Genomic DNA, 19,202 nt, shown 5'->3' with positions numbered 1-19,202 from the left:
GCCTACAACCAACCACGGTTGTGCGTCCAGTAGACGCTGAGGCTACCTTCTCCCGCACTCCAGCTGTGAGAGTCCCACCACCCATGCGCAGTGTACCCTGCCAGCCGCACGTTGACGTTCACCGATGCACGGAACCCTCCGTTGACGTTCGCGAGTTACCACAACAACAGGAGGGTGGAGTTAAGTTGCTTTGTTTTGACGCTGTGCGTCAACCTCCGCAACCCACTGTGGTTACCGCTACTCGCCCGCAGCAGACTAGACAGTCAGGAGTAGAAGCTTTGCGTCCCCACACAGCTATGGTTGTTGCCAGCTCACAGACTGACCAACAGTTCCATGACGTTGCGTCCAGTGCAGTCACGCATGCACCCGTGCTGCCGGACTCAGCCGACCAGCTGATTCCTACTCCTTTGCCGCTTCCTCCTCAACATTCAGACGATGGACTCTCTGATGATGACGACGCTGCACATCTTGACGACCCGCACACGGACATCGACGAACCCAAGACCACGCCTCCCTCCTTGGACTTTAGGAAAGTGCTTGCACTGTTCAAGGATTTATATCCTGATCAGTTTGTGTCCGCAGCACCACGCTCTCCTCCCTCTGAGTTCGCTTTAGGCACGCAGTCTGCCGCACCTGCCTTTACGAAGCTCGTCCTCGCCCGCTCGTCCAAGAGAGCTTTAAGAGTGCTGGGAGATTGGTTGCAGTCCAAAAAGCAACTTGGGAAGACAGCTTTCATGTTTCCCCCTGCCAAGCTTGCTTCCAGATCTAGCGTCTGGTATGCCATGGGAGAAGTTCTCGGCTTGGGAGTTCCTGCCTCTGCCCAGGGCGACTTCTCAAGTCTTGTAGACTCTCCCCGCAGGCTGGCCATGAGACGCTCCAAGATTTGTTGGACTCCTTCGGATTTAGACCATCTGATGAAAGGAGTATTCAGAGCGTTCGAAGTTTTTAACTTTTTGGACTGGTGTTTGGGAGCGTTGAGCAGGAAGACCTCCCCTTCTGACAAGGAAACTTCCATGCTCATTATGTCCTGCATGGACAAAGCCATACGGGACGGTTCTAGTGAGCTTGCGGCTTCTTTCGTTTCCGGGGTCCTCAAGAAACGGGAACACCTTTGCTCCTTCTTGTCAGCTGGAGTAACACAGTGTCAGAGATCGGAGCTTATGTTTGCTCCTCTCTCGAAGTGCCTCTTCCCTGAGGAGTTGATCAAGGAGATTGCTGCCTCCTTGATTCAGAAAGACACACATGACCTGGTTGCGTCATCCGCGCGCAAAGCCACCCCTTTGCCCTCCGTGTCTAGGCCCAGGATGGATACTCCAGCGTCAAGGTTCATTCCGCCCTTTCGTGGCAGAGCCTCCAGCAGAGGAGGTGCTCGTGCCGAAGGTCAACGTGGGAGCAAGAAGAAAGGTTCCAAGTCCTTTAGAGGCAGAGTCTGACTGCCACCTTCTTCAGACAGCAGTGGGAGCCAGGCTCAAGAACTACTGGCAGGCCTGGGAGAACAGGGGCGCAAACGCACAATCTGTGAAGTTACTCAGAGAGGGGTACAAGATTCCATTCTTGCGCAAGCCCCCTCTAGCAACAACTCCCATCGACCTCTCTCCCAGGTACAGAGAGGAGGACAAGAGACTAGCTTTGCAGCAAGAGGTGTCTCTCTTACTTCAAAAGGGAGCGGTAGTCAAAGTCCGGGACCATCAATCCCCGGGCTTCTACAACCGTCTCTTCTTAGTCGTGAAGAAGACAGGAGGGTGGAGACCGGTGCTAGACGTCAGTGCTCTGAATGTCTTTGTCACAAAGCAGACGTTCGCCATGGAGACGACAAAGTCGGTTCTAGCATCGGTCAGGAAGGAAGACTGGATGGTCTCTTTAGACCTCAAGGACGCTTACTTTCACGTCCCCATCCACCCAGATTCCCAACCTTTTCTAAGGTTCGTTTACGGGAAGGTTGTATACCAATTTCAAGCCCTGTGCTTTGGCCTAAGCACGGCACCTCTTGTTTTTACGAAACTGATGAGGAATATTGCCAAATTCCTGCATTTAGCAGACATCAGAGCCTCCCTCTATTTGGACGACTGGCTTCTAAGAGCTTCGTCAAGTCGTCGCTGTCTGGAGAATCTAAAGTGGACTCTGGATCTGACCAAGGAATTGGGTCTCCTGGTCAATATGGAAAAGTCCCAACTCGTCCCATCCCAAACTATAGTGTACCTAGGAATGGAGATTCAGAGTCAAGCTTTTCGGGCTTTTCCGTCGGCCCCCAGAATCAGTCAAGCCCAAGAATGCATCCAGAACATGCTAAAGAAGGACCGATGTTCAGTCAGACAGTGGATGAGTCTGATAGGGACGCTTTCATCACTGGACCAGTTCATTGCGTTAGGGAGACTGCACCTCCGACCCCTTCAATTTCACCTAGCTGTTCACTGGAGAAAGGACAAGACGCTAGAAGCGGTCTCGATCCCTATTTCCGAGAAGATGAAGTCTTCACTGACTTGGTGGAAGGAGAACATTCACCTCAGAGAGGGTCTGCCACTGGCTGTTCAGACCCCCAACCACATTCTTTTCTCGGACGCATCGGACACGGGCTGGGGTGCGACATTAGACGGTCGGGAATGCTCGGGCACCTGGAACGCGGATCAGAGAACGTTACATATCAACTGCAAGGAGCTACTGGCAGTTCATCTGGCCTTGAGAAGCTTCAAGTCTCTCCTTCTAGGCAAGGTGGTGGAGGTGAACTCCGACAACACCACAGCCTTGGCGTACATCTCCAAGCAAGGAGTGACTCATTCGATGACGTTATACGAGATCGCAAGGGACCTCCTCACCTGGTCAAGAGATCTAAACCTATCTCTAGTAACGAGGTTCATTCAAGGCAACATGAATGTCATGGCAGACCGCCTCAGCCGGAAGGGCCAAATCATCCCAACAGAATGGACCCTTCACATGAATGTATGCAAGAGACTATGGGCCTTGTGGGGCCAACCTACCATAGATCTATTTGCAACCTCGATGACCAAGAGGCTCCCAATTTATTGCTCGCCGATCCCGGACCCAGCAGCAGTTCATATAGATGCCTTCCTTATGGATTGGTCCCATCTAGACCTTTATGCATTCCCCCCGTTCAAGATTGTCAACAGAGTACTGCAGAAGTTCGCCTCTCACGAAGGGACGCGGTTGACGTTGGTTGCTCCCCTCTGGCCCGCGAGAGAATGGTTCACCGAGGTACTGCAATGGCTAGTGGACTTTCCCAGAACACTTCCTCTAAGAGTGGACCTTCTGCGTCAGCCACACGTAAAGAAGGTACACCCAAGCCTCCACGCTCTTCGTCTGACTGCCTTCAGACTATCGAAAGACTCTCGAGAGCTAGAGGCTTTTCGAAGGAGGCAGCCAGAGCGATTGCTAGAGCAAGGAGGACATCCACTCTTAAAGTCTACCAGTCGAAGTGGGAAGTCTTCCGAAGCTGGTGCAAGTCGGTATCAGTATCCTCAACCAGTACCTCTGTAACTCAGATAGCTGACTTCCTTTTATACCTAAGGAAGGAAAGATCTTTTTCAGCTCCCACGATCAAGGGTTACAGAAGCATGTTGGCAGCAGTCTTCCATCACAGAGGCTTAGATCTTTCCAACAACAAAGATCTACAGGACCTCCTTAAGTCTTTTGAGACCTCGAAGGAGCGTCGTTTGGCCACACCAGGTTGGAATTTAGACCTGGTACTAAGATTCCTTATGTCAGAAAGGTTCGAGCCACTACAATCAGCCTCCTTTAAAGATCTCACTTTGAAGACTCTTTTCCTCGTCTGCTTAGCAACAGCTAAAAGAGTCAGTGAGATACACGCCTTCAGCAGGAAAATCGGATTTTCATCTGAAACGGCTACATGTTCCTTACAGCTTGGTTTTCTAGCCAAAAACGAACTTCCTTCTCGTCCTTGGCCTAAATCGTTCGACATTCCAAGCCTTTCTAATTTGGTCGGAAATGAACGAGAAAGAGTCTTATGCCCTGTTAGAGCTCTTAAGTACTATTTGAGACGAACTAAATCTTTACGAGGGCAGTCAGAAGCTTTATGGTGCGCTATTAAGAAACCTTCTTTACCTATGTCGAAGAATGCAGTTTCCTATTATATCAGACTTTTGATTCGAGAAGCTCATTCCCATCTGAATGAGGAAGACCATGCTTTGCCTTCAAACAAAACAGATCTCTGCAGAGTATAATGGACGCAACCTATTGGAGAAGCAAGTCAGTGTTCGCGTCATTTTATCTTAAAGATGTCCAGTCTCTTTACGAGAACTGCTACACCCTGGGACCATTCGTAGCAGCGAGTGCAGTAGTTGGTGAGGGCTCAACCACTACATTCCCCTAATCCCATAACCTTTTTAATCTTTCTCTTGAAATGTTTTTTATTGTTGTTTTTGGGTTGTCCGGAAGGCTAAGAAGCCTTTCGCATCCTGGTTGATTTGGCGGGTGGTCAAATTCTTTTCTTGAGAAGCGCCTAGATTAGAGGTTGTGATGAGGTCCTTTAGTATGGGTTGCAACCCTTCATACTTCAGCTCCTAGGAGTCGCTCAGCATCCTATGAGGATCGCGAGGCTCAGTAAGGAAGACGTACTTAAAAAGGCAGAGTAATTGTTCAAGTCGACTTTCTTACCAGGTACTTATTTATTTTATGTTTGTTATTTTGAATAACTGCTAAAATGAAATACAAAATACTTAGCTCTTAAATGTAAACATATAATGCTGGTCTCTACCCACCCCCCTGGGTGTGAATCAGCTTATATGATCACCGGCTAAGTTTAATATTGAAAAATGTTATTTTCATTTGTAAAATAAATTTTTGAATATACTTACCCGGTGATCATATATTAAAGGACCCTCCCTTCCTCCCCAATAGAGACCCAGTGGACCGAGGAGAAAATTGGTTCTGTGTTTACTTGGAGTACTTGAGTACCTGCTCGACAGATGGCGCTGTTGATGTACACCCCCTACCTGTATAGCGATCGCTGGCGTATTTTGTCCTTAGGTTTTTCTGTCGGGCAGCAGAGCTGACAGCTTATATGATCACCGGGTAAGTATATTCAAAAATTTATTTTACTAATGAAAATAACATTTTTTTACTAGATTGTTATTTTTTTACAGCTGCCTTATTCTGTGGATGCAGGTTCCAAAGTTAACACTGCATGTACTGCATTTTCTAAAGAAGCTCTTGAATGTTTCGTCAGGCACTCCACTCATCTATGATATATGCACTGCTGTAACAGGTAGGTCCTCATTGAAAGTTATTTAGAAGCAAAACCAAAAATATGTTTACATTTTTATCTATTCTTCCATCATTTTCTCATCCAAAACCCACAACCTATAATGAGTCATTTTCTCTTAGCTGAAAAGGAGTCCTCCTTGCTCCTGTCATTAGAGAAATGAAATAAAGTGGGAGTCAGCCAATACTGCTACATACCTGTTGCTGAACCACTATTCTTGATCAAACTCCTTCCTGACAGGAATTGTTGCTTGGTCTTCAAGTTATCCAGACGCATTGTATATTTTAGTCTCATTTTTTCTGTACAGGTATTCTTGAAAATAATTTCCATTATGGTATTACTGATCTTTCATTTCTTTTCATATTTAAACATGTTTAAGCTATTTGTGAAACTTGATTGGTTTCTCCATTAGTATTAGTTATTCTTTATTAAACTCCCTGGATGTTCATGTAGCATCTCTCTTGAACCTGTTTAAATGTCAACACCTACCCCAAAATGCATTAGTTCCGACATGAATTACAAGTGCTTGTTTTTCACTAGGAGTTGATGCAGCGCACGCTGGTGTTCAGGCCATAAAAACTTTGAGTGAGGTGGTAGAAGCTACTACCTGCATGCTCACTAGCTCATCCACTTTTGATTTGGGCTCTGTAGAGAGCAAATATGCTACACTCTGTTCCAATTTCTGTTCACCAGATGTTCTAACTTTGTTTTCTTTTTCTCTTTCAGTTGAGACTGTGCTGTTTTGAGGAAGTAGCAAGCGGGTTTGTCCGGGTACGGTCAGTCGAACTTGTACGTTGTACATTCCAGTTTCCTCTGGAGACTGATTCGCCACAGGAGGAAGAAGTCGGAAATGGATTCTTAGCCCTGGAGGTTTGCCTCAACTACCAAGAAACCAAGACTTCTTTCGCAGGAACCTCACCCTCCTGCCTCTGCTTCCCCCAGAGAAGCAGTGGCTCCTTCCCTGTCAGAAGTCTTCTATTGATGCTCTTTTTGAGCTTTGGCCATCTTTGGACTTTCCGGTTCCCTTTCAAAGGATCGGCTTCTGGAGGTGTTGAAGCGAGCCCCCATCAGCTCGTTCTGGAATCGGCATGGGCCTATTCTCTTCTTGTGTCGATAGAGGGGATTTCCTTCTCTCTGGCCCTATGCACTAAGCCTCGTCTTCCTCTGCAGTTCCTCCTGCTTAGGTTCAGCAGGTTGTCTCTCTCGAGGGTAACAACTTTGCTTACCCACCCCCGGGGTAAGCGTGTGTGCTGAGCCTACTCGGTGAAGGGAGCATGCCCCCTTAAGACTCAAGAGAACTCTTACTTCAGCTTTTCGCAAGCGTGCTTCTAATTCATCGCTAGCACGCTCCAGTACTGTTCATTAACAATGAATGTACAGTAGGGTCCCGAATTATGCGAGAATTTGGTCGATCAATGACCTCGTATAAATGGAAAATCGCATATTTCGAAACACACAACAAACAGAAATAATTCCATTGGGGCCATGGCAACCAGCAACTTGCCTATTCAAACATGTTTACTACCCATTTCCAATACTTTTGATGTACTATACTGTATTTTTTTATAATATCAAATTGTTCTTGTGAATAAATCAAACATTTAATATGCTTTAAAATTCTAATAACTTGAAAAAGGTTAAAATTACAACCAGGATGGGTGTAAACACCATATATATCCCGTTATAACACGACCCAAAATACAGACAAATTTCAATGTTTGTCATATCTATTGTATAAAACAACTGGTGAATGGCAAAACCATCACTCTATAGACTAGCTTTTGTTGAATCATTGAAAATCCAGAATTATCAAAATAAAGGCGATTTTATATCATGCGTTTCCTAAACACGCCAAAAAGCACAATAAAAAACAACCAATGTTTTGTTTACATTTATCTCTGATCATAACGAAGAAACAGACGCATTTACACATCTGTGTAAAGGTTAGTTTTTGCATCGACAGCAATCTAACCAAGTATTGACTGTATGTTGATTTTGTTATTACCAATGTTCTACTTAATTTTTCTTAGAACTTCCAAATAAATGAAATTAATGCCATTTATATAATGTTTTTCGTTATGACGGCGCCTGAAACGGAAACCTTCCATTCGTTTACTGTACGCTCCATCTTCGATCATAATAAACAAAGGCATTAAACACGCATGATCAAAGTGATAAATAATGATATTAAAGGCTTGTGTCGATAGAGGGGATTTCCTTCTCTCTGGCCCTATGCCCCAAGCCTCGTCTTCCTCTGCAGTTCCTCCTGCTTAGGTTCAGCAGGTTGTCTCTCTCGAGGGTAACAACTTTGCTTACCCACCCCCGGGGTAAGCGTGTGTGCTGAGCCTACTCGGTGAAGACAGTTTCTGACCAAGAATGGCATGACCCTACTTACCCACCCTCCCTATTCACCCGATCTTGCTCCCTGTGACTTTTTTTTATTCCCCCGAATGAAGAAAGTCCTCAAAGGAAAACGTTTTGCAGACGTCGAAGAGGTTAAGAAGAAAACGACGGAGTCATTAAAAAAAATAACTTCACAAGAGTTCCAGAACTGCTTTCAACAGTGGAAAACACGTCTGGACTGGTGCATTGCTTCAAATGGAGAGTACTTTGAAGGTCATAAGACTATAAACATGTAACAATAGCTGAATAAAATTCTATGACACAATTCCGGTTACTTTTGGGTCCCCCCTCGTACTGTACAATAGTATCAGCAAGTGTTTTTAGATAGGAACAACAGTGTTTTGTTGTTAAAGTATTTATGTAAGTGTAGCAATGACTCATGTGATGTGTAGTCTTACTGTTTACTGTACATACATACAGTGCACTTTTGTACAGTTAGTGAAGTGTGTTCTTTCAGTAATACAATACTTATACTGTGATAAAAACCAGGTAAAAACAACATAATGCAGTACAATGGGTTACCTAGTGTATTAGTCAACTGCTCATAGGCAATGGTCAGTGAGCTGATAGGTCATGAATTAACCCATCCTAGGGCAGCAAGCATTCACGGATTCTCAATTTTCTTGCCTGTCTCTGTTACTAAACCCGTGAAGACCAAGGGCCAACTGTACTTCCTTCCTCAACCACACCACTCAGTCCTGAGCTGAAAAGTCATAAATGAAGAGGTTGACAGGTAATGGGGTGGGGCTTCTTGATATTGCTCCTACCTGTCGCTTAACTGGTCATTAAAACGATTTAACGGCCGTCCAGCTTGCACTGAAAGCATACTCCTTGCCTGAATAATTTTTAAAAGATTCCTATAGATCTGACTAGCTTACTCACTACCTAAAGGACTCGGGTTTGTTTAGCTAAGAAAAATAAAAATTACTTGAAATATTTTCTATATCTGCTTTGATGACACTCTATACCTTTTAAGATTTGATTTTTAATATTTGTAGATTATCTGTTAAGGGTGTCTTGCAAACAAGAAAAGGAATTTTCCTGCATACACAAAGCATTGACACTATTGATATCGGCTATGGAAATATCTCCCAAAATTCGCCATTTTCTTGCCAAAGAGGGAGCTTTTGTTAGTAAGTATTACAAACTTTCTTATACAAATTTTTTTTTGTACTTTAGTACTGTACATATAGTAAATAGTATTCCAGTGAGCATCAATGCTCTTATGTACACAATTTAGTCACCTTACCTTTATCAAATAGTTATAATTTTACCTGCACCAAACCAACAGTCATTACAAGAGCTTTGGAGCATGATCTAGGGAGATTTATACTTAGTATAGGCTACCCAGTTGACCTATCTGTTCCTGCTCATCCCTCTTCCTTATGGCACTTCAGAAGCTTCCCCAACCCAGGTGCTAGATCACGTACACCAAATCTCGTACATTCGTCCATCTCCTCTCATGGCCTCTCTTGTCCTTGGTTTCACCTATTCCTCTGTATTTATTTAGATTTTACCTCCTGATTATCCTGTTTAGTAGGTAGATAAAAATTTCATTCCAAGTCAGTATGTCAGCTTCCGGCATTGACCTACCGTGTGACGTATTGACTAAAGGACAGGCTTTTGTAATGTGACTTTCTAATCTAGTCTTGTTATCCCAATCAGTAAGCTGTGAACTTTTACTTTCTGGTTGATGTTCATGTTCTCAGTCATAATATTTTAGATTTTATTTTATATTTGTACCAAATCAGCCTTGCTTGAGTTTATCCAATTTTATTTTTATTTATTATTGCTGTATTGTATTTTTTTTAATTAGTTTTACCTTTATTTAACCATTATCAATTCTTAGTTAAATCTTTTACAAGATGTTATTTGTAATACTAGATTAAAAAGGAAATTTTCACTGCAAAAGCTAATTTTCTGGCCCCCATGCCCTCATCTTTCCTTATATTACAGTACAGTGTTTAGCATTGCCACTGCTACAGGAGAAAACTTAGTTGCCATTGCTGCTGTTTGTTCTGCAGAATTTTATTTACTTCAATCCTTGTCTTCCTAACTTGATTTTATTTACTCTAAAGGTGATACATTTGATACCAACATAATAAATTTTCAAAGACCAATTCTGTGTTGTATGTACTAACCATTACCATTCATAAAGTGTCTATTCCCTCCTTCCTAACTGGATATAGAGGCCTCTATTCTGTGGTAACTTTTCTAATTAACATACAAAAGAGATGTTTTGAATTTACTTTTACCTATGGTACATCCAGTTCCATTTTAGGTTAATATAGGATTTATATTTACTGAAGGGATATCCAGCACTCCTTTTAGGTTAATTCAGGATTAACTTTTACTTGTGTGACATACAGCAAACGTAGGGGACATTCTGCATTCTTTTTTAAGATAATATATTTTTTTTTTTTACATACATACATATACCAAGGCACTTCCCCCAATTTTGGGGGGTAACCAACATCAACAATGAAACAAAAACAAAAAAGGGCACCTCTACTCTACTTTTACCCAGGGTATATTGGCATTAATACGATTTACTTTTTCTGGGCTTGAACCTGTGCCGGCCAGTGAATAAGCTCCTATTAGCACTTATTCTTAGGTAATTTACTGCTAAATATACCAGAGAAAAAATGTAAAGGAGTGCTAGGATTACTAGCTCGCTCACCTATTGGCGTCGGTATAGAATTGGGCGTATAATCCAGAGGTCCCGCACTATTTAGATTCATCCACGACAAAGACCCCAATAGAGGAGAGCCGTTCAACCTCACTCGGCACCACCAACTCTGCATCCGCTCAGAACCCAACTCCTTTTTAGCACGCCTGTGTGGTAACCCGCTTGTTTGTGCTCTCGTGTTTTTGCCTTATTTTTCGTGGATTATGGCTTCTACATCGGTTTCCCAGGAGACACCGTCTAAGTTAAGTACCAAGCTATGTTTTGCTGTGTTTTGAGCAATCTAGATCGTTTAATATTTAAATTATAGGAGTTTATTCTTCGATCATCTCGGTCTTGCTCGATTCCGCTTACGGTTGGTACTCCTGTTTTGAGAGCTTTTAGTTTCACTCGCGGTGTTACTAAGTGTATTATTTTTATTATTAGTTTAAATTTTTATATGTTTTATTGTGGATATTCATTATTTAGCGTTTAGAACCCTTGTGGTTCATATTTAGGGCCGATATCAGATTACGTATCGTAGATGGCTTGCCGACCTTCGTTACTGGGCGGCAATTTTTATTATTTAAGCCATCAGGATGTTGTCCTTCGGGATTTATTCATTATTTCGCATGCCTTGCCCTAATTTTTTATGTGTATATTTATATATTTTTCAACGCTATTACTTTTATAATGAATATTTGTGCTTATTACTCCGTATGATCTGTTTTGGTAGTGTTTGGGGATCGTCAGTTGGTAGCCCTGCTGCTCCGTATCACGTGATCCTCCCCCAAGCTCCCCCTCTCGCTAGGTTGGTGGCTAGGCTTCTCTCCCCCCTCCCCTAGGGGACTGTTGCCTTCCCTTCATTCAGAGGGGGTAGTTCAGTGTTTATGGACTTTGTCCTCCCTCCGGGTGTCCCGGCGGTTTCGTCTCTGTCTAGACTGGTTGGCCACCGGTCAACAGAGTAGGATCCCGGTGCACCCTATTTTATATTCACCTATCACACTTTTATTATGTTATACGAAACCCTCCGGGTTCTGTTGGTGGTTCTTATCTACGGTTCCGCCCCCCTCTTAATTCATAACAGTTCCTATGATTATATATGATTATATATGACAGATCACTATCCCGGAGTTCCTATATGTATTAGTTTATGGATGTACTTTTATTTCCCGGTCCGGGGCTTAACCTCGCTCCGGGAAATCAGACACCATGTGTGTTAATTCTTTGTTGCATCCTTCTTTATGATCCCGGCTCGACCGGAATGGATAGTTATACTCTAGTCTTAAGTTAGACTTATGTTAGGCCCGGGTCCTTCGGACCCGCCCCTACTTAAGAGTATTACAGTTAAGCTCTAGTCTTAAGTTAGACTTATTTTTAGTCCCGGGTCCTCCGGACCCGCCCCTACTTAAGAGAATTACAGTTTCTCATATACTATTCTTTTTATAGATGGTGCATTGTCAGACGACGGCCTGTGCGGCTGTTCTTAACCAGCCTTGTGGCCATACTATGTGTAGGTCTCACGCCCTCTGCGGAGTTCAGCTGGAAGACATCGTAGTCTGGCACCCAGATCATTGTATGGTCTGTTTTGACCTCATCACCACCCTTGGATCTGATTCGGTGAGTCCCGTTGGCTATGTTGCCTTTCTAATTATTTTACCTTTATTTGGTATACATACACTATTTAGTAAGATTTCTATGGTCTTGAAGGACCTCCGGGAATCTTCCTTTCTGTAATTCCCACTATTATTTCAGGCATCCCCGGAGCAGAAGACTGCGGCTCGGGCCACACTGAAAGTGTGGGTTGGGGGATTTGCCCGAAACGTGAAATCGAAACAGCCTTACGTCCTTTCTGAAGACTACTGTGCTATGATCTACCCTAACGCCAAGTCTTCAGCCGCTGTGGCTAGGCATGTTGCGGCACCCATCATTGCCGACATTGATGCCACTATTTCGGGATTCATCGACCAGGAACAAGATCCGTTGGATGCTCCCGGAGATCTGGAAGACAATGTTGCCTCCTTGAATTTGGATGTGGAACCTATGTTGTTGGATGATCCGGATGCAGGTAGGGTGGTAAGTGAGGCAGGTGTTACCGGCGTTGAGATTCCTATCCTCAGCCCCGCTCTTTCTTCTTCATCTGATCTCTCTTCTTTCCATGGTTTTTCTGGGGACCGCGATTCGTCTCACCGATCACACCCGGTTCCCCCCAAAGATAAGTCTATATCTAGAACTTTGCCAAAAGCTCGTAAGCCCCACAAGGCTTTCCATAGTTCCAAATCAAATACAAACCCGTCATCTAAGGCTTCCGGCTCCTCCTCTAAGTCTCACGACCCGGGAGTACAATCCGCCACTTCTGCTCCTAACCCGGGCCTTTCCGAATCAGCCATGCTTCGCATTGTGTCGGAGATGCAATCTAAGATTGTGTCGGAAATGCAGGCCAAGATGGACACGATGTTCTCTAACATTGGTCAGAGACTTGGGGCATTAGAGCATGGTGCTCCGGAGCGAGTTCAAAGCTCTCTCATCCCGGATGCCTCTAAGCTTCCGCCGTTTACCAAGAATAACCCTTGGCGCATGGCTCTTCATTCCCCATTCTCAGACGGGATGTTAACGTCGGAAGGTCTTGGTACTCGTCCACTAGAGGATTTTGAATTCTTTCCTCCTGGTCTCGCATTTCCATTTCATGGTTATGCCAGGCTTACCGAGGAAGCTCTGGTTCGGCTGGATAAGGTTCCCAAAGAGACCGTCATTTTCCCAAAGGAACAAGCCCAATCTGTTTGGGCTAGGTTTCTGAATGATATAGGTTGCACCAATACCATGTTGACGCCTCATAAAAGTTCTTTCACAATGTTCTTAATGGACAAGAATACCGTGACTCCATGCGTCAATAAGATTGCAGAGCTTGCTTTTCAATATGCTCTGGAGGAGAAGCCCTTGCCTCCCATCCGAGAGGTAGATCCAATCTCCCTCCTTCTTCCTTCAGGTAATGAGTGTTGGGACAATGTCCATACCACCTTTACTTCTGGCAAGCTAACAGCGGACTGTGCGTCAGTAATGTTTAGTGAACGGCTTCCCCGTCTCCCGGAATCCCTTATTAAACAGGAGTATGATTCCCGCCTACGTGTTGGTTGAACTTTGAACTTGGCCACGTCTACGGAGTCGATAGCCTTAACTTATGATACTGAGAGTATCTTTAAGTCTCTCAATAAGGCTACTTTGCAGTCGTTATATTTTGACTTATATGACTTTGCTCTTGCTAAACGTAGGTGCCGCAAACACGTCCTGGCTGAGGCGACTATTAGGCACGAGCCGAATAAACTTATCCGGTCCTCTTGTTGGGGTCCAAATCTTTTCCCTGAGGATCTTGTGGAGGAAGTCTTGGCAGAGGCTACTAGAGTTAATCAGAGCCTTAAAGCCCGTTGGGGTTTGACTCCTAAGCGGAAATATGATCCCGCAAGTTACCAAGCCCGGGGTAGGAAGAAGCTCCGCCCGTATACCTCCACTCAGTTCCGGCAACAGCAGAGTAGCTCGCCCGTTTTCTGGCAGCCTCTTCCTCCATCTCCTGCTGTTCCGGCACAGCCTTCCACCTCTCAGGCTCCTTCCTCGGACGACTACGTCACCGTTCTGCTCCCTAAGAGCCAGCTTCCCGGTGCCTCCACCACCTCTCCAGCCTTTAACCAATCTTATGAGGCTCAAGGCTCTTCCCAGGGTTATAACAGAGGTAGAGGCTACCACCGTGGTTCATACCAGAACAGAGGTAGAGGTAGATTCTTTCGCAAGGGAAAGAACTTCCGAGGCGGACGTGGAGGCAACTCCTCAAGCCAATACTGAGGTGCAGCGGGTAGGGGGGAGGCTTTATGCCTTCCGCAACAAATGGAGGTTCAGTCCCTGGGCTTTCAGTATCATCTCCAAGGGACTGGGGTGGAGTTGGATTCAAGGACCTCCTCCACCGAACAGATTTCATCAGCATTCCACTCCGGACCTAGTCGAATTTGTCCAGGACCTGTTACAAAAGAACGCCATACAAGAAACGAAACACCTGAAGTTTCAGGGTCGGCTGTTCAGTGTCCCGAAGAAGGATTCGGACAAGAGAAGAGTGATTCTAGATCTATCCCTTCTCAACTTGTCCATTCAATGCGACAAGTTTCGAATGCTTACCGTCTTGCAGGTGCGGACCTTACTTCCCCGTGGGGCCGTCACCACCTCTATTGATCTTACAGACGCCTATTATCACGTCCCGATAGCGAGACACTTCCGTCCGTATCTAGGCTTCCGCCTAGGAAACAAAAATTACTCCTTCAAGGTGATGCCTTTCGGGCTCAACATCGCCCCAAGGATCTTCACAAAGTTAGCAGAAGTTGCTGTTCAGGAACTCAGAAATCAAGGGATTCAAGTAGTAGCCTATCTGGACGACTGGCTCATTTGGTCAGACACCTACCAAAATTGCCTAAAAGCCACTCACAGAGTCATCCAATACCTTCAATCTCTAGGCTTCCAGATCAACTTCAAGAAGTCCCGTCTTCTTCCGAAATCAAAGTTCCAATGGCTCGGCCTGCAATGGGATCTTATATCTCACACTCTGTGTCTTCCCAAACCCAAGAGGTTAGAGATTGCAATAAACACCAAACGCTTTCTCTAAGACAAAGTAAGTTCCAGACGACTCCAAGAGAGGATCCTAGGGTCCCTTCAATTTGCTTCAGTGACGGATCTACTTCTGAAAGCAAAATTGAAAGATATCAATCGTGTCTGGCGTTCGAGGGCGAACCGGAAGCTCCGGGACAGGAAAGTCCGCCTTCCTCCCATTCTCCGGGAAAGACTTCTACCTTGGACAAGGGCCAACAATCTGTCAAAGTCAGTTCCCCTTCGATTTCCGCCTCCGAAGTTAATCATTCACACGGACGCATCCCTATCAGGTTGGGGAGGCTATTCTCAGCTCAGGAAAGTTCAAGGTCTTTGGTCTCCCTTATTCCACCAATTTCACATCAATGTGCTGGAGGCCATGGCAGTTCTTCTAACCCTGAAACGTCTCGCTCTATCCAAGAGACAACACCTTCGTCTGGTTCTCGACAGCGAAGTGGTGGTCCGCTGCCTCAACAGAGGCGGTTCAAAATCAGGGCCTCTGAACCATGTTCTAGTAGCCATATTCTCCCTAGCAGCCTCGAACCGTTGGCATCTTTCAGCTGTCCACCTGGCGGGAGTCCGGAACGTAGTTGCAGACGCCTTGTCCCGGACCTCCCCTCTAGAATCGGAATGGTCACTCGATCTAAAGTCATTCCGGTGGATTCTCTCTCGGGTTCCGGGTCTCCAAGTGGACCTCTTCGCCACGGAGTCCAACCACAAATTGAGAGTATATGTGGCTCCCAATCTAAACCCTCAGGCCTACGCCACAGACGCCATGTCACAGAATTGGGACATCTGGGAAAGGATTTATCTCTTTCCCCCGGTGAATCTTTTACTGAAAGTCCTAGACAAACTGAGATCCTTCAAGGGACGAGTATCCTTGGTCGCACCCAACTGGCCCAAGAGCAATTGGTACCCTCTCCTGCGAGAGTTGAGACTACATCCTCACCCGATACCCAATCCGGTTCTGTCTCAGATAGTACAAACACGCGTTGTGTACGCTTTCTCAAACATTCAGAGCGCCCTAACTTTATGGACTTCATGAAGTTTGCGGCCATGCATGGTGCCAATATCGATCCTCAAAACACCCTGTTCCTAGAATCAGATAAACGGGATTCCACCATCCACCAATATGATTCTGCGGTTAAAAAGTTGGCTAAATTTTTGATAGACTCAGACGTACACTGTATGAACTTGAACCTTACAGTCACTTTCTTTAGAACTTTATTAGAATCAGGTCTGGCAGCCAATACTATCACCACTATTAAATCTGCCTTGAAAAAGATCTTCCTAGTGGGTTTTAACATAGACTTAACCGACTCTTTGTTAGCTTCAATTCCGAAAGCCTGTGCCAGACTGAAACCGGTTACTCGTCCTACCCCGGTTACCTGGTTCCTTAATGATGTACTCAAATTGGCTTCTGATACCATTAACAGTTCTTGTGATTACATTCCCCTTCTCAGGAAAACACTTTTCCTGGTGAGTTTGGCTTCCGGGGCAAGAATTTCTGAACTGGCAGCTTTGTCAAGAGACCCGGGTCATATTGAGTTCCTTCCTTCGGGAGAGGTCCTTCTTTCACCTAACAAATTCTTTTTAGCTAAGAACGAAGACCCTCAGAACAGATGGTCCTCCTGGAAAATTGTTCCCCTCACGCAAGATCCGTCTCTGTGCCCTGTTACTACTCTTAAGTCTTATTTATCCCGGACCTCCTCTAACTCCTCCGGGCCTCTATTCGTTAGAGAACAAGGCGGTACCATTACCATTAAAGGGATCAGGCAACAAATTTTGTATTTTATTAAACAAGCTAGCCCTGACTCTTTTCCTCTTGCACATGATATCAGAGCGGTTGCTACTTCGGTGAACTTTTTTCACCACATGAATTTTACGGATCTTTCCAGGTATACAGGGTGGAAGTCACCCTCAGTGTTCAAGAAACACTATCTTAAACATTTGGAAGCCCTTAAATTTCCTACAGTAGCTGCAGGGAGCGTAGTTACCCCCAGGTAACTCACATGTTAATTCCTTGTCATTTTATCTCTCCCCCTTACCTGCCTCATTTATACCCTATTTGTATTCGTTGGTTTCGCACCTGATTACTATTACTATATTTGTAAATTTTTGACTCCTGAGTATCTGTATATATCATCACTCACGGCATTATTATACCTTACCTTTTTTGTCAGTTGTTCTACCAAGTGGATTTATGTTCTTTTTAAGATACCCTTATAGCTGTTTTTGGCACTCATCTCTGATTAAAGTAACTTGTATTTCCTTTTTGTTTATGTTTTTTCCTTTATTTTGCAAGTTTGGTGACATTTCTCTTGTATATATTCACTGGCCGGCACAGGTTCAAGCCCAGAAAAGGGATTTTGACGTAGGAAAAATCTATTTCTGGGCGAGGGACCTGTGCCGCCCAGTGAACCCTCCCAGCTCCTCTCCCTTGGAGTCCCCAAACTTTGGGTGCTAAGGAGTTGGGTTCTGAGCGGATGCAGAGTTGGTGGTGCCGAGTGAGGTTGAACGGCTCTCCTCTATTGGGGTCTTTGTCGTGGATGAATCTAAATAGTGCGGGACCTCTGGATTATGCGCCCAATTCTATACCGACACCAATAGGTGAGCGAGCTAGTTATCCTAGCACTCCTTTACATTTTTTCTCTGGTATATTTAGCAGTAAATTACCTAAGAATAAGTGCTAATAGGAGCTTATTCACTGGGCGGCACAGGTCCCTCGCCCAGAAATAGATTTTTCCTACGTCAAAATCCCTTTTTGGAGGTTTTTTAAGGTTAAAATTATGATTTTCATTATTTGCTTTGCATGCAAGTGGCTGCACACTTTAAACCATAGTATAAGACCATTTATGACTATAGTTTATTTGTACAAAACATCAAATTAATTTTGAGAAATTTTCAGATACATTGCACTAACAAATGTTCCAAAGTGTTTGCATTTATTTGTTTAAACATCTATGAATTCTACTAATGTTTTTTTATCACAGCTTTTATATATTTTATTAGTTTTATAATTTTGCTTCTCATCAGTTAGAGGTTTTATTGGGAAGACACGATTTTCATGTCATTGTCTTCTAATGAGTAATTTGTACCTAATATATTTTTGCCTTAACCCATCTAGCTCTTTGTGACCTGGGCCTAAAAGTAGGCAACTTGCAGATTTGGAATTTTCTGAGGGTACTTATAGGAGGGAAAGAGGCAATGGAAAGCTGTCTTGCTGACACTAATAAGTTGTCATTGATGCACAATAGAAGGTATGGTTGCTCTGTTAAAAATAATGCAATAGTTTAAGGTTCATCCTTTTTGCACAAGTCAAGATCTCTGTCGCTGAGTATTAGACAGTTCTCAAGATTAGAAATGTGCTGTATTTTGCCAGTAACCTTGGGATTACCATTTCTAATATACATTTGATTATAGTCCTGTGTATGCTAAACTGCTAAAATTTATATCAGGTGTATTGTGACTCATGAAAATAAATGCGTGAAATTGCATGTAACAATACTTTGTCCTAAACCATAAAGTAATTTATCAAGTGATTTTAGCTTTTTAATATGGTAAAGTTATAATTGAGCATATGATTAATAAATTAATGTTATTTTAAGCATTTGTTCCTACACTAAATACAAACCCTCATTCTTTACTATAGGAGATATTCTAGCGCAAGCTGGAAAATACGGCAGAAAACCTTAACAAGGTCGTTAACGACTGGGACGGTAGTTATCCCCCTGTTGGGGTGGGGGACTGCCGGCCGGCAGCTACTGAGTACCTTCAATCGAATTCTAGCCGTCGCAGTGGTAACACCGCTGCTCCCGCTTTGTTTGACTGGCAGACAAGCCTTTCTTTAATTGTGTTTTTTTTTCATTAACTTTTTCTTTTACTCTTTAAATAGATGTGATGTCCTCTAATATGAGAAAGTGTCCCGGGGTTCCCCCGAAAACTTGTGGCACATTTATGTCACCACCGGAGGTGGATCCTCATTCCCTATGCCCTTCATGCAGAGGTCATAGGTGTGCTGAAGGCTCCCCCTGCCAAGTATGTAAGGAATGGTCGTCTACACAGTGGAATAAGTTCATGAAAAGGAAGAAGAAGAAATCCAAAAAGGATTCGTTACCTCCAGGTTCGCCGTCGAAAGGTAAGGAGTCTCGGGCCTCTTCTTCGACCTCTCGGTCTCTTCCTTCAGACTCTTCCTTGCCTCCTTCCTCCGGGGGGAAGTCAAGGAAGAGCGGCACCATTAACTTAACACCCATACCCCCGGGGCAGACGAATCAA

At 44.3% G+C, this 19,202-nt stretch overlaps 1 protein-coding gene across 1 annotated transcript in view; it reads left to right on the top strand.

The window, feature by feature from the left end:
- Window positions 1–19,202, top strand: part of LOC137620783 (uncharacterized) — a 101,659-nt gene that overhangs the window by 19,065 nt on the left and 63,392 nt on the right. The window contains exons 5-7 of the mRNA XM_068351212.1: window positions 5,118–5,239; window positions 8,638–8,772; window positions 18,055–18,187. Coding sequence (XP_068207313.1) covers window positions 5,118–5,239; window positions 8,638–8,772; window positions 18,055–18,187 — 390 coding nt within the window. The remainder of the gene's footprint in view (window positions 1–5,117; window positions 5,240–8,637; window positions 8,773–18,054; window positions 18,188–19,202) is intronic.

This window comes from Palaemon carinicauda, chromosome 27 (genome assembly GCF_036898095.1).
Source record: "Palaemon carinicauda isolate YSFRI2023 chromosome 27, ASM3689809v2, whole genome shotgun sequence".
Lineage (NCBI taxonomy): Eukaryota > Metazoa > Arthropoda > Malacostraca > Decapoda > Palaemonidae > Palaemon > Palaemon carinicauda.
Note: the sequence above shows the minus strand (reverse complement) of the source record. Positions and strands in the feature narration are given on the sequence as shown.